The following is a 16,094-nucleotide window of genomic DNA, read 5'->3' as shown; positions in this document are numbered from 1 at the left end:
CGATACCATGGGAGCTGATGGGTTGTGTGGCCCACGCAGCAGGTCTGCCTGGACTGCAGCCTGGACCTGCCGCAGAGCCCTTTCTCAGTCTGGCGCCCTCTCAAAACTAGCACCTTGAATGTCAACCAATGACTGGGTCATAGGGGTACCACCCAGGGCAGAATATGCTACCTGCAAACCCCCAAAGAAGTCTACCAAACGGCGTGCTTCCTTCTTGGTGGTGGGAGGTAAAAGGTACAATGGCTTGCTCTTTAATTTGGAGGAAATGTCTCAGCATGCCCTGAACCCCTGGACCCTAAAAATTTCACCTGAAACTTTATAGGATTTATCTCTTACCCTCTAGAGCACGTGAATCTTGCAAAGACATCTGCACTAATTGTTCCCTTCTGGCTCATCAGATCCAATTAATACAGTGTCATCAATATAGAGAACCAATGTGTTCTATTCCGCAGGATGTCCAGATGGTCCACATCTCCTCATGCTGTATTATGTCAGAGAGCAGGAGAATTAGCATAACTCTGAGGCAAGACCATGAGTGTATACTCTGGCCTGTTGCACGTGAATGCAAACTGCCTATGGTGCTTCTTTCTGATGGGTGCGGAAAAGAAGGCATTGCTAGATCAATAACTGCGTGCCATGTAAGCAAGCCTGTGTTCATCTCTAATCAAGGGCGTACATCTGGCACAGCTGCTGCAGTTGAGGCTACGACTTGGTTAGGCTGCTACTGTGAGATGGGCCTGGGCCGGGACTCCACTTATGACCAACCCCACCCTCAGACCCCCCTCCCTAACAGAGGAGCCATGATCGTGCTTTGGGTCCCCAGGTATCAGCATCAATTCAAACTGTTTCTAAAAGTCTTCAAAATACCTTGGCATTCCCTTTTCTCCAATATTCAGTTACCAGAGTAAATAATGGTAGGTCCTTTGGGGGGAAGAACTGAGAAAATCACTACTATATACAGTCGATGTTGTTTAATAGGGTCCTTTTTCATGGGCATCCAGCCTCTCTTTCACCAAAGTGCTCTGTAGGAAGAAATGAAGCCTGGCTCAGGTCTCCAAACTGGGAGACTGTAACTTCCCACTGGGACTAGTTCTTCTCACCCTTTGATCATATATTCGTGATCTGATCTGTTTTGTTTGTATACTTATATATTTTGGCCACCCACTCGTCTGTCCCCAGGAATGCCGTGTCCCCTGAGCCATCGCCATAGACCCTGCAGGTCTGGCCCTCCTGGCTGCCATTCCAACCCTTGCTGTCCCTTTTAGTAATTATGCCATCCTTGCTTCTCACTGTTAAGTGCTTCCACCTGGCCTCTGTATTCTAGAATCTTCTCACCCCATCAATGCTGGGAGGCCGGGTTCTGTGACAGCATCTCGTTCCATCACTTGTGGCCTGCAGAGGACAGCCCTTACTCCAGTTGCCAGATGCTGGTGCTCACCCTCACCAGTGTGTTCCTTGTTGCTTTAGGACCTGGCGTGTCTTCCAGGTCCTTCTGAGGAATGCGGTCAGCTGGTGGGTGTCCTGGTCTAACACAGCAGGCCTCCCCTGGCATGCCACTTCTCTGAGCCTTCTGACCTCTTCCTTCATGGTTTGTTCCAGCAGTTCTGATGGCTCTCCTTTGTTTAGCATAGTCCATTACTTTTGCTAAGCTCCCAAGAGCTGTCTCGGCAGCATATTAGAACCATCACTCAGGGCTCTTTCCAGGGTGATAGATCCTATATTTTGGATTCTACAGCTTTATATTCTCCCTCCTTGAACCAGCCCCCTCAGGATACACTCCCAGACATTTAAGATAAGCAAAAAGAAGAGCCTTGGAAAGGAAGCTGGGGAATTATGTTATTTGTGACATTGAGGTCTGGTGTTTTCCTCTAGCTTTATTGTTATATATGCACCCATAAATATTTTTTCTATATGGCAGGCACTGAGCTGTTTTTAGTACACACAAGAGAAGTAGGGTGGCAGGTAGAAGGAGTTCCCAGGTTGAAAACCAGCTCTTCCATTGACCAGCGACTTGACCTTGGACAAGTCCCAAGATGGCAAATAGTTTTATCTCAACTGCCACCTGCTGTGGATTGGCAGTGACTTCCTGGAGCACTGCTTTAGGGCTCAAGAGGAAGGGCACGTAGAGCAAGACCTGTGGGTGCAGAGAGAGAAGTGGAAGGACAAATGAGTGCGCTGACTCTGACCAAGTTCCCCAAGCATTCTGAGCCTTCAAGGCTTCATCTGAGAAGGGGCAAGTAGGAGGTGGTTACATTAAAGGGATCAACTCTAACATGTTTGATGGCTGCTATAGTCTGTAATCCTGTGTCCTAAACTCTCATCCCAGGTCCCTCAGGACAAAGCCCCCTGCTGAAAGCTCTCAGTGGGAATTACTCAGCTCCCCTGGTTGTCACCAGCACGAGCAACTCTGTGTACCTGCGCTGGTCATCTGATCATGCCTACAATCGGAAGGGCTTTAAGATTCGGTATTCAGGTGAGTGAAACATAAGGACTCACGAGAAGGGCCAGAGCCTATGAGCCCCTTAAGTTCTCACCCCAAACACCCACCACGGGCCATATCTCCACAGGACTAGACAACCTTCTCTGAGTCTCTCTGACTTGTAACTGCACAAGTGTCCTGGACACTTTCCCACCTCCCCTTTTCCTATTCCTTCCCCACTTTTAACGTCTTCCCGCTCTCCTGCTCGTCCTGCCAGCCTGTGTCTTTGAATAAGCTTATTACATATATCTAATAATGCCAAAAGGGCCCTCCGTGCCCATGTTGAAATGTTAATGAAATTTCCTGAAAACTGAAAAACCCTAAGACATGGGCCTCCAAATGGCAAATGTGAGACAGGCAGCCCATGGGTGGGCTGTATTTCAATTCCAGGGGCCTCTTTTCTGCTCTACAAGCTGTATCTCCTAGGCAGAGGCAGAGCTGAGGCCAAGCAGTCACGCGGCCAACCAGGGCAACAGTCTAGAGGGAGCACAGAAACACCCTGAGACGTAAGGAGACCGAGGAAATCTAATCTCTCTGCACTCCCATCGTGGGGGTTGCTGTTTGCAGTCGGAAAGAAAACTCGATGCGCTGCTTGTTCCCCATTCTGAAGGGGAGTGGGCCCAGTGAACTGTGGGCTGGGTTCTGGAGACTTGGAGGCAGTGATGAATTACTTAAGACCCTGGGAATCCCACCAGGCACCAGGTCCCCTCCTCACACTTCCCTGCCTGCATTTGGCCTGCATTCCAAATAAATGTCCGACATATTTTTAAAGAATATTGGTTAGAAAAGATGTCAGATTACAGCCTGCCTGAGTTACCATGGGCCACCTACTTGGAAGACCAGCCAAACTTAGTGGACCACTGGAAGTCTTAAAGAACTCTGGGATATGGCTTCAGCGATCAACTCTGTCACTAACTAGCTGGATGATTATTAGACGCATCACCTAACCTCTCTAGGCCTGTTTCCTTGTGATGAAACAGAAGCCTGGAGGTTTCTCTCAGGCAAATTCAGGCAGTTTTTAGCAGCTGCTCACGCAAACGGGAGCATAGCTGTTCAGTGGCGTTTCAGTATGCTGGTTGCTAAACTAGGAACTGTGAGGCATTAGGAGTTGCCCTTTCCATGATGTTTTTAAAGATGAACCACATGTTTGGGGTAATGAGTCAGTTGTAATTATAATATATACGCCAAGTACAAAATGAATTAATCACACGGTGAAGCAATTAGCACCCAATTAAAATACAGTAGACTTGTGTAATTTGCAAATGCCGCTGTCACTGTGACTGTCTATTTTATAACGGAGAGCCTTGCTCTTGACTGAGGTAGACACGTCAATATAATATGCACCGGACACAGGTGGCAAAGCGGGAGCGGGGAAACACATCTGGACTGGAGGGGGAGGTATTTAAAACACATTTCACCAGCGGAGAGATGAGAGGACTTCACTGTGGGAGGAGTAGCGAGGACCCGGCACCCTCATGGCCCCTGAGCCCCCACCTGCCTACGAGGCCTAGCAGGGACTCTCAGAGCAACCAAGGGGCACACTCTGCATGTCCCTTCGCTCACCTTCTGTCGCGGCCTCACAGGCAGGGACTTTCACTGCAAGTTCTCTGCAGCTGGGATTTTTGTCTCTTTCTTCATTGTTGTGTTCCCAGCACTTAGAACAGCACCAGGCACGTAATGGGCACTCCAGACCCATTTGTTGACTAAGTGAATGAAATACGTTTAAGCCATACATTGCGGGGGAACTGGGGCTGTGGATTTCATGTGCTGGACTGGCACAGCTCCCTCTCCCTCCACCCTCTAGGACAGAAAGGAGAAGGAACATTTATTGAGCACTGAGTGTCCTGGGCTGGGCTGGAGGCTTTTACAAACATGATGCTATTTACAAACAGCCCAAAAATCTATGAGGTAAACATGGCCCATCCAAGTAGACAGGTGAGGAGACGGGAGCTGAAGGAGCTTCAGGGGTGTGTATCTCCGTCAGACCTGGAAAGGTCAGAAACGGCTCAAGCCAGCCCCGGCTGACCCATTGGTTTGGTTTTCTTTTTCTCTTTGGGAGCTGATGGGACTCGAGAGCCTGAACTTAGCTGTACGACTAAGGCCGCCAAGGAGACCCAATGCTTCTTTTCGTTCCTTTCCTTTTACTAAACTATTTGGCCGTTTTTCAATATTAGCCACTCAGACCTTCCTAAATAGCACTGGCAATGGGGAAGACAAGGCAAAGGGGGGGGGGGCACACAGGAAGGAGAGTCTGTCCTCCCCCGCCCCGGGCATGGCCCTGACCTCCTCTCGTTCTGCAGCTCCCTACTGCAGCCTGCCCAGGGCTCCACTCCACGGCTTCCTCCTGGGCCAGACCAGCACCCAGCCCGGAGGCTCCATCCACTTTGGCTGCAATGCCGGCTACCGCCTGGTGGGACACAGCATGGCCATTTGTACCCGGCACCCCCAGGGCTACTACCTGTGGAGCGAGGCCATTCCTCTCTGTCAAGGTGAGAAGCAGGTGGGAAGGGGGCACCTGGTGGCTTGGATCCTACTCACTTCTTGGGTTTGTCCCAGGACCAATCACTTCCAAATGTAGGTTTCCTCATGGATGATTAACTCATCCTTTGGGGAAGCATAGATTGAGGATCCACAGTATCTTTAGCCCTGGGGATATATATTTGCATAAAACAGCCTCAGTGTCTTTGGAGCAAGGAGGGAGATGGATATCAGTCAAGTAGATGCAGAAAGATAGAGGAAGGAAGGGCCGCATCAGGAGTATAAACCACGCGCTGAGCCCAGGGGTGAGAAGGGACCCACCTCCTGGACAGCTTGGGAGGCTTCCAGAAGAAGCAGGCGTGGGCTCGGGCTCAGAGAGCAAGGAGGGTTTGGGACTAGGTGTTGGCAAGGAAAACTTTCTAGGCAACAGCAAGAGCATTTGAAAAAGCGCAGAACAGAGAGAGAACAAGACAGGCAGAGCAGTTCGGGCTGGCGGGAGGGCCAGGTGGGAGGAGAAGAGGGTGGAGGGACCCAGGGTGCAACAGCGACCCTTAGTTACAGTGATCGGGGCTGTGATGTGCACCAGGGAGTGTGCGGCATTGCCTTTGATAATTTATGGGATTTTTTTTTTTCTTTAAAGTAATATACCTTCAGACTAGTAATCTGAAAAGACAGGAAAAAAAAGTATACATAGTGCCAAAGAAAAAAGTGAAAATGACCTATAATCTCATCAATTGAGATCACCACAGTTGACACCTAACGCGTTTCCTTTAGCCTTTTATATACTGTTTTTAAAAATGGCATCATCAGCATCCAAAACTCTTGGTATTAACATCTATCATATACTCAGAAGCACTTCCTCGTCATTACACTCAGCGGTTGCATGGCATTGTGGAAAAACTGTCATTTATTCTAGTCTTTTATTGTTGGTCATTTGAATTTCTATATTCTACACAGTGCTGCCATTAAAATTTTTATAATCCCATTGCTATGAGCATTCATATTTATTTCTTAAAATAAATCCCCCAAAATGAGAATGTTGAATCCTAACCTATGCAAAGTCTACAGCGTTTGATACTGATTGCCCTCCTGAAAGTTGTCTTTCCTCCCGCATTCTCAGCCTTATGTACCGCATTAAAAAAAGAAAGGGCCCTTGCCGATTATATACGCAAAAACAGGAATCATCGATGTTTTATGTTCTTGTTCGTCGGTCCCCAGCGTGTGCCTACTGTTTAATGACATCTGCCTTCTCTGTCACCTTCTGGCCTGAGCCTGGGCTTTCTCAAAAACAGAAACAATGTGTCATTAGTGTTCTGTTTGATGCCCTAAGCAAAGGTCTCCGAGAACTGACTGTCCACAAACGGCAAATGGCATCTGGCTTTGGTCTTCGTGTCTCTAACTGTATCAGACATCAAGGCTTTTTTTCCAGAGCTCCTATTGAAACCGACCAGTGCCTCTCTTCTCTTTTATCTCTTGTCAGTTCCCCAAATTAGGCCCCTCTAGGCTCTGTCCACTCCCCCTCTTACTGCTCTGTGCTGCTTCCCCCGATCCCCACCCAAGCTTCCCTCTGATGCACCCTCCCAGCCATTCCCTCTGTGCTCTCTGGGTTCCTGCTTCTGAGGCCCTTGGTCCCTACCCAGAGGGCTCTCTCCACTTCCTCCCGCCACAGAGACTGTGGCTCTGCTCGGAGACCAGGGACGCTGTGGCCCTTTCCAGTGGAGGGTGTCAGTCCCCCATTTCCCACATAGCCCAGGGCCAGGAAAGCCCTGGCATTCTCCCATCCCCATTGCTGCTTCCAAACCATGGTTCTCCATCAAGAAAAAAAAAAAATCCCATTTCAAGAGTCGATGTTTCCTAATGCTTTCTCTCTCCTTCCCCAGCCCATTCTCTCACTACATATTCTCTCCTCCGGAGATGTCATCCACCGCAAGTTCTGTCCCCTCGTCTCTGACCCCTAGGAAGGGTGCCTCTTGCCTGGGTTTCAGGGGACCGTGTTTTGGCATGGAGATCAGGAGACAGGCTTCTAGTCTCTCAGGCTGGGAAGTTCTCTTTTGTCTTCTTAGATACCCACAAGAGAGAGGCATAAAACAGGGGCAGTGAGAGGTGGCTGCCTCCAGCTTGATTCCCCATGCAAATGTCAGTGGGGGTCTAAGCCTTCTTCCCAAAGGGTTCAAGGGAGCAAACCAGTGAGTTAATCAGATGTGACAGGTTAGCTAACCTGGGACCATGGAAGGAGCTCACGGCTTGCTGCTCAGGCATTAAAGGAGCGTCATATCCAAACGCTCCCCTAGTTCCTCATTCCCTCCGTTCCTGACCCTCCTCTTTTGGTCCCACATCTAGTCTTTGAATCCTTCTTCTGTCCTGGTATCTGAACCCCTCTCCCTCTGGACAACCCACCCTTTTCCATGTCATTTTCATAGTGGAGTCCTAGCCCTGATCCTCATCTTGGTTCTGGAAATTCTAGCAGCATCAAGCATCATTGTCAGCCAGTGTGAATGGGACTTTCTCTGCTCGAGCTTCTTCTGGCTCAGAGGGAGGGAAGTCGGAGCTCTGGACTAGTTTCAGAGGTGGGGTGGGTGAGGGACAATAGTGGGCGCTTTTAACTCCATTTGGTCTCCCAAAGTATTTTTTGAACTCTCCTGTGCTGGTGATCCTCATACTGTTGTTGTTGTTCAGATGTTTCCGCCCCGGCTGGAGCGGCTCAGTTGGTCAGGCGTCGTCCTGTGCCCCGAAAGGTTGCTGGTTCGATTTCCCGTCAGGGCACGTGCCTGGATTGTGCGCTTGATCCCCGGTAGGGGGCGTGCAGGAGCAGCCGATTGATCTTTCTATCTCTTTCTTCCTCTCCCTTCCTCTCTCTCTCTAAAAATCAATAAAAACATTTTTAAAGGAAGATTTTTTTTTTTCCTTTTATTGGTATTCACCATAATTTTATTAGGGGAGAGGAGATATAAAAAGATGTTCTCAGAACACCACTTGAAGCAGACATGCTCATGACTTTTTCCCTCTGCTAGCTCTTTCCTGTGGGCTCCCTGAGGCTCCTAAGAATGGAATGGTGTTTGGCAAAGAGTACACCGTGGGGACCAAGGCTGTGTACAGCTGCAGCGAAGGCTACCACCTGCAGACAGGTGCCGAGGCCACTGCAGAGTGTCTGGAGACAGGCCTGTGGAGCAACCACAACGTCCCTCCCCAGTGTGTCCGTGAGTCCTTGGGCAGGGGAGGTGGGTGTAAGGAGGGGCTGGGTAAGCAGCCGAAAAGATTCCTGCAAGGAGGGAGCTAAAAACCCAGTGATGGGGAGAAAAAAAACATGTCCATGGAGTTTGCAAATTCAGGGAGCAGAGATAGGTTCCCACTTGAATTTGCTCTCAAGCCATTGATAACCATTGCATCCTGAGTTGTTTCCACAAAGCATCATAGAACTTAGGAATGACCTGCTCCATTTTCTTTTAGGTGGAAAAACTGTTAGAACATTTGCACAGAGGTCCTTCGATCACAAATCTCTAAAATGACAGAGGCACAGTTCAAGTCTAAGGCCAAAGTCACAAAATCGAACCCAATGGGCCATATCCAACTTGGAGATACAGGGTGTTGTGTTTTTCTTTTGTTTTGTTTTGGTTCTTTGGCCTACAGTATGATTTATACAAATTCTTCTTTGCCTTCCCAACATTTTAAAATCAGGAAATTTTATATAAAAATGCTTATTTCTAGCTTTTCTTGAAAATGAGTATCTGACCAAATAGAACTTCCGACAGCCTCACATCCGACAGTCAGTGCTGACTGAGTAGCACTTCCCTTTTTGGGTAGGAGTGCGGACCTGCCCGTCTGAGTTTGCCACAATCCCACCCAGCCCACTTCACTCATTACCAGACCTAACTGAGGACCGAAGACACTTGGATTCATCATTGCCGTCTGCCAGTCCCCAGCTCCGGACTCTTGCCGGTGTCTTCCATAGCTAATGAATCCTCCTCACCACCCCTTGTCTACCCAGCTGTGACCTGTCCCGATGTCAGCAGCATTGGTGTGGAACATGGCCGATGGAGGCTCGTCTTCGAGACGCAGTACCAGTTCCAGGCCCAGCTGATGCTCATCTGTGACCCTGGCTACTACTACACCGGACAGAGGGTCATCCGCTGTCAGGCCAATGGCCAATGGAGCCTCGGGAACTCTATGCCCACCTGCCAAAGTAAGTCTGGGAAGAGAGGAGGGTGGGCAAGTTTGGCTCAGTGCCTCCTACCTGAACTGCCTCATACATGGGGAGGGGAGAAGAGAACACACCTGGAATCAGGAGCTAGGGAGATGCTTACTACTTTAAGGACATACTTCTTAGCATCTTGTCATCTTTTTAAAAAGCTGCCCTTGCCCTAGCCAGTTTGGCTCAGATGTTAGAGAGTCAGCCCGAGGACTGAAGGGTCCCTGGTCCAATTCTGGCCAAGGGCACAAAACCTCAGTTGCAGGCTCCGCCCAGGTCAGGGTGTGTGTGGGAGGCCAACCTATGTGTGTACATCGATGTTTCTCTCTCTCTCTCTCTCTCTCCTTTCTATTCTCTCTGACCAGCAATGGGAAAAATATCCTCAGGTGAGAATTTAAAAAAAAACAGCTGTCTCTGTCCAAGTGAGCATCCACTAATTTATTTATTCAGCATTCATGCCAGATATTATAGAGGTATGAAGATAAAAGTTTGTGGCTCCTGCCCGCAAGGAGCTTGTAGTCTACTAGAGAGGCAGACAGATAAGCACAGTGGCAATGGGGTGCGATAAGACCTGTAACGGGAGTGTGTGCAAGAGGAATGGGCATAGCACAGGCACAGGCCACCTAAGTGTGTCCGCCCGTCCTCCTCCATTGCAAACTGTTTTTCTTTGGTTCTTCATGATAGTTTCAAAGTTCAGGGTCCCTGGGAAGCCCTCTAAGACAGAGGCTTGTTAGGGAGCACTCCTGGGATCACTGGCTGTGGAAGGAAGGGAGGGAAGGAGACGGGACTGGGAAGACGAAGAGTTCGGGCTCTGATGCAGTAGCAGTGAAGGCCTCAGCCGCCCTCACAGAGAGCTCTGAAGCTGGGATGACCCTTCAGAATTGTCACAGGTTGTTGTCTCAAGGGCCTTTCTACCTCTACACTGACCGAGTTGGGTGCAGGCTGCCCCAGGAAGAGAGCTCGTCTTTAGATGGGAGGACTCCTCACCCAAGGCAACCTGAAGAGGGCCAGCAGCGGGGGAAGTAAATCCTTCAGTCCTAAATGGGGGCCTGCGTGACTCACCACAGCATCCGCTACAATAGGATACGCTCATAATATTTACCTAATCAATAAGGATATGTCATTGAGGAAGTAAGAGTTTGAAAAGGAACAGAAGAAGATTGCTGGTCAGTGAGCCGTGGGAAGTTTGAGACTGAGAGGAGTGGTGCCTTCCCAGACCTGTGATCCAGGACACTGTTGTCTTATCACCCAAGTGCAGACCCCACCGTGGAACATAACCACATATGTGGGCGAGTGGGGGTCATGAGCGTGACACAGCTTATTGCAGTGAAGGGGCTCACCTTCCAGCGCAGCCCTGGCCGTTGGGCCTCACCCTATGTCAGCCGGTGGCTACCGGCAGCGCGGGCGCAGCAGAAATGACACGGAAATTGATCTGCAGTGTCTGCTCCGAACACCCCTGAATTACCGATTCCATAGTCAGGTGGTTCCTTAGCAGGGTGCACGTCTGAACCACCTGACTTTTTAAAAATGCACTTGCCGGGGCCAGAGATTGTGAGTCATGGTTCAGAGTGCAGCCTGGACATTTGTAAAGCTCCTCAGGTGCTTCTAGAACACCTCCAGGTGAGAATCCCTGCTCCAGTGCAACATCACACAAGTCACTGTCATGACCCGTATTCTGGTCATGAGTCCCAGTAGAGTTAGGTTACACAGATCCTCTTTTTGTCGTATTCTTGCTAATCAGAAGCTGCACGTGTCCCTCCTCTTGGGGCGGGCTTACTGAGCGTTTTGTTATCTCTTCAGTCATCTCCTGTGGAGAGCTCCCCATCCCACCCAATGGGCACCGCATCGGAACGCTGTCCGTCTATGGGGCAACAGCCATCTTCTCCTGCAACTCCGGATACACGCTGGTGGGCTCCCGGGTGCGGGAGTGCATGGCCAACGGGCTCTGGAGTGGCTCTGAAGTCCACTGCCTTGGTAAGTGACCTCCCCGGGCCTATCCTGCCCATTGTTCCCATCTCAGGACAGGTTAGATCTTTGTAAAGTGGGATCCCAATCTTAGAACAGTAGCATGTTACCTACTTTCATAAAAGGCCCAATCCAAACATCAGCTATTTGGCATCTACCATGACTAAAACCCTAAACTAGCTCCTTGGGGCACCCAAAGAATGAGAACAACTTAAAGTCTGGTGAGACAGGCCTGTGAGGGGTTCTCATTTTGAGCAGACAGCCTCTTATTATTGGTACTTGAATGATGGGCAATGTACAAAGATACATTCCTGTGACGCACCTAAAATACCTTTTATATTATATATTAGCAAATTTTACACATACATGTATCTTACATATATTATATAATATAGAAATATATTTTTGTCACTTGCTTATTCTATACATTTTATATATACACACATATAAAATAAGCTATGACACACTAATAAAAAAAGAAAAAACCTGGCTTACAAAGAACAAAATTATTGTTTTCCCCCATGGTTAACCCATCCCCTGCCCAAACCTTAGATACTATGGCTCTCTCTCCTCTCACTCCTTTCTTGGGCCCCTCAATTGCAAAGGAGGGTCCCAACTACACGAACCTAATACCATAATTGGGTGGTCTGTTCCAGGGTGCCCAGTGCTGCCTCCCCACTGTCTCAGGCCCCTGTTGAGTTCACACAGAGCCAAAGCACTCATGGAAATGCTGGGAATACGCTCTACCCGAGCCCCATTTGATAAAAATAGCTCACCTGGGCTTGCATCATCTGTGTGGGTTGCCCCTCACGGAGAAGGAAGGATTTGAGCGGACCACCTGATTTTACATGGTTTATTTTCAACACAACCAGGCTTTGACTGCCGTACTATAGATTGCAGCCCCTCCATATGGCAGGTGCTCAGGAAATGCCGGTTGATGAGAAAAAATGGGGCAGGGGCTGTGTGTGCAAGGAGGTGACAGATCATTTCTCACCTGCGCGTAGACACAGACGCTAAAGGTCAGAGACGGATGGTCATATGGGCTGCAACCTTGAAATTTGGGGTTGCCAAGTCTTCAACACTGTGTCTATCATGTCTAGGATTCCTAAAGTCACTCCTGGATGGCTCCTGCCCAGGGGAGGTGGGAAAGCAATGGGCGGTTGGGTACCGGGTCCTGTTCCCCACCACCCGTCTCCCCCACCTTGACCAAGCCCCACCTCGTTTCCTGTAAGCCCCTCTTTGGCTTACACTCTCTCCCCATCCCCATCCAAGCCGGGCACTGCGGGACCCCCGAGCCCATCGTGAACGGCCACATCCACGGGGAGAACTACAGCTACCGGGGCAGCGTGGTGTACCAGTGCGACGCCGGCTTCCGCCTGATCGGCATGTCCGTGCGCATCTGCCAGCAGGACCACCGCTGGTCGGGCAAGACCCCTTTCTGTGTGCGTAAGTATGTGGCCCGCTCCGCCCGCACGGCCGGCTTCCACACGGCCTTCTCCCTTGTCCTCTTCCTTAGCTTAGCAGGGCTTCTGCGTACTTTTCTTAAAGATGCAATTATTACACCTGTTGTTTCTGGTTCTCTGCGTATCAGTAATTATTGCGTTCACCTTTGTGATTTCTTTCCGTGTGATTTCTTTTGGTTAACTTTTTTGTTCATTTTCTGTCTGTTGGGAATTTAATTCACTTATTTTCATTCTCTCATTTCTACTGATTGTCATGGATATAAGTGGTTAGGGTTAGGAAATGTCTTCTAATCACTGCTCTAATTGTATCCCATAGATGACAATAATTCATGTTTTATTATTTATCATAAATTCTGCAATTTTGGTATTCATTTCCCCTTTTCACCCAGAAGTTTTTAAATAGAAAAGTGTTTTTTTAATTCCAGGTAAAGGACCTTTTACTTTTTTATTTTGTTATTTATTTCTAATTTTATTGCATTGTACATAACCTTTCTACTTCTTAGAATTTACTGATGCTCTCTTTGTGGCTTCATGTTTGATCAGTCGTTATGAGTGTTCCTTGTGCATTTGAGAAGAAAGGGTATGCAGGTGTAAATTTCTATAGAGAGAGTCATGAGATGTGCCTTATTGGTTGTTGTTTATGCCTTGTGTACACTTTTTTATTTTTTTCTCTACTTTACCTGTTTTGTTCTGAGAGGTGTGTTTTAAAGTTTTCTGTTATTGGTGTGCCTCTATTTTTCCTTTCATTTCCTGTAATTTCTGCTACATAAAATAGTTGCTGTGTTATTTGGTGCACAGATATTCATAACTATTACATCTGCATTGGAGATTGTGGTTTTAGCCTTTAAAAATGCCTTCCCTGTCACTTTTAATACTTTTTGACTTGAATTGTACTGTGCCTGATATTAGGCTTACAATCCTCACATTCATCCTTAACATCATAAGCAGCATTTTGTTCTTATAACATCGTAATGCCATTAGCCACCCCATCCCCCATTTTCTTATATAACCATTTATTATGTAGTTTATCAATTTTTAACAGTATTTTTTGACTTTCACGTATGGACTCAACAACAATCAATGAGCCTATTCTGCTTTCCTGTCCTCGCTCCTTTCTCCTTCCATCTTTAGTTGCATTATTTCTACTTTGTCAGAACATAAAATGTTTATTATAGTGTTTATGTAATATCATTGTACCCTTTTCCCTACCTTTATTTTACTCCGCGTTCTACCATTAAATGTATTAAGAGCTCACCAATGCTGCTGAAATTTGCCCAGTTACCTCTTAGTTGGGTCAAACTCAGTCTCTAGTCAGTTCCTCAATAATGCCTCCTTTGCATAATGTTCCCCAAGTTCTTGCATATTTAAAACTATTTATCTGAACCTGAAAGCCTGAAAGATAGCTAGACTGTACATAAAATCCTTGGTCACTCTTTCTTTCTTTGACTTTCTTAAAAATGCTCTTCCACCATGACTTTGCTTTGCATGTCACTCTGAGGAATTCAAATATTAGTTTAATTCCATAGGGTGTCCCAAAAAAAGGTACACACACACTTTGAATAATTACAAAGGCAGTGTTTATTAAAGTACATTTAATTTTCAGAATTGAGCTATCGGCTGTTAAAGTGTATATACATTTTGGGGACGCCCTGTATTGTTCCTATAAGTTACTTGGTGGCTTTTCTTGGGGCCCTGATGGTTGTTTTTTTCTCGATCCTGGAAGTCTCAGATTTTTACTAGGACATGCCTGACTTGAATGTTCCAAGACAACTTCCCTAGTTTTACTGTGGACTTCAAACGTGTATATTCAAGTCTCATTTCTGAAACATTTTCTTGAATTATAGTGTTAAACACTAATTCAAGCCCACTGTTTTGCTTTCCTCCTAAATCAGCTCCAATTACGTGTATGTGGGATCTTTTTTGCCTATCTTCTGTTTCAGCCTCTGTGTCTCTGATCATTTTTACTTGTTCCTTTACCTTATTTTAATTCCCTTGGTTTTTTTCCTGACTTTCTTCAACACCTCCTAGTAAATTACACCATTTGATAATATTCTCCCTCTTGGAATTTAGTCGTTGTTTCTAAGGTAACTGTGTCCTTTCTTCAATTCTTTTCTGCAGTGCCATCAATTATCTTTTAATTTTCTCCCACGTTTTCTCCATGTCTTGTTTTAGTTTTTTTTATTTTCTGATTCTCAAGATGGTTTTCATATCTCCAGATGCTTATGTGTTAATATTGAATTCAGTTTAGAGTCTTGTTACAGTTTTCTTGTGTTTCATGTGTTTTGTTTTGGATGAGATTTTCACCAGCTGAGATGTTTTGATTCCTTTCTGTTTTCGTTTTGTCATAGTTTTGTATAGATTTAGGCTAATATTTTCTATTCGTTTGTGGCTTTAGGAAGGTTTAACAAGAGCGCCCCCTTCTGTCAGTGTAGCAAAATACGATCGTTTTGGTTTGTTTTAAATTTATTTTTTATTTAACTGTAGTTGGTCTGCAATCTTACATTGGTTATATTAATTTCAGGTGTATAATATAGTGACTCACCGTTTTTACACTTCACAATGTGATCACCCCACTAATTCTAGTAATCATCTGTCACTGTGTAAATGTATCACAATATTATTGACTATATTCCCCTTCCCCTTTTTGTTCTTTTTTATTGCAATGTAATATTCCATGGTGTGTGTGTGTGTATAATCTTTTTTATCCATTCACCTATCAGTGGACACCTAGGTTGCTTCCATATCTCAATGCAATTCCTATCAAAATACCAACATCATTCTTCTCAGAACTAGAACAAATAAGCCTAAAATTTACATGGAACCACAAAAGACCCCAACTAGCCAAAGCAATCTTGAGAAAGAAAAACAAAGTCGGAGGCATCATGCTCCCTGCTCTCAAACTACACTACAAAGCTATGGTGATCAACACGGTATGGCACTGGCACAAAAACAGACACATAGCTCCATGGAACAGAATAGAGAGCCCAGAAATAAACCCGCATTTATATGGCCAACTAACCTGTGACAAAGAAGGTAAAAATACCTGCGGCAGTGATGGCAGCGTCTTCAGCAAGCGCTGTTGGATAAATGGACAGGTTCGCGTTCTGTTTTTTAATAGAAGGCCGCCTTGTGTGTGATAAGGGAAAGTTGTTTACTCTCCATTTTGTTGGTTTGTTTCGCTTTTGTCATTGCAGGGCCCCAAATTTCCCCCCTTTTGTTAATTTTTCCCTTTGTTACCAGTCTCCAGAGGACATCCCTCCTCTACCTCTATCTCCCTTCCCCCCTCCACCTCCCCCTTCCTTCCTTCCTTTGTTTGTTCACCTTCCTTTTCTTCTAGAAGCAACGAGAGCATCACACACACGTTTCTGCCCCTCCCTGTAGTCAGTGCATCCTGACATATGTCCCTTCTTCCATTGGGGCCCGTGGAGACGAGCGTCCTCCCTCTAGCAGTGACTTTAGACCGGCAGGGGCCCCTCCGTCCCTGTCGTCTTTCCCTGCAGCCCGGGCTCCGCAGACGCTCGCA

The 16,094-nt window shown here is 47.0% G+C and overlaps 1 protein-coding gene across 2 annotated transcripts in view; it reads left to right on the top strand.

The window, feature by feature from the left end:
* CSMD2 (CUB and Sushi multiple domains 2) overlaps positions 1–16,094 on the top strand; it is a 483,560-nt gene that overhangs the window by 439,021 nt on the left and 28,445 nt on the right. Inside the window, exons 48-53 of one of the 2 annotated variants that reach the window (XM_087820831.1) lie at positions 2,327–2,473; positions 4,780–4,968; positions 7,969–8,154; positions 8,943–9,137; positions 10,944–11,117; positions 12,381–12,554. In XM_087820831.1, coding sequence (XP_087676957.1) covers positions 2,327–2,473; positions 4,780–4,968; positions 7,969–8,154; positions 8,943–9,137; positions 10,944–11,117; positions 12,381–12,554 — 1,065 coding nt within the window. Of the gene's footprint in view, positions 1–2,326; positions 2,474–4,779; positions 4,969–7,968; positions 8,155–8,942; positions 9,138–10,943; positions 11,118–12,305; positions 12,555–16,094 lie in introns of both variants that reach the window. The other variant, XM_087820830.1, reaches the window with a different exon arrangement.

This window comes from Miniopterus natalensis, chromosome 9 (assembly GCF_054644295.1).
Source record: "Miniopterus natalensis isolate mMinNat1 chromosome 9, mMinNat1.hap1, whole genome shotgun sequence".
NCBI classification, from domain to species: domain Eukaryota; kingdom Metazoa; phylum Chordata; class Mammalia; order Chiroptera; family Miniopteridae; genus Miniopterus; species Miniopterus natalensis.
The sequence above is the reverse complement of the archived record's forward strand: the minus strand, read 5'-3'. Positions and strand labels throughout refer to the sequence as shown.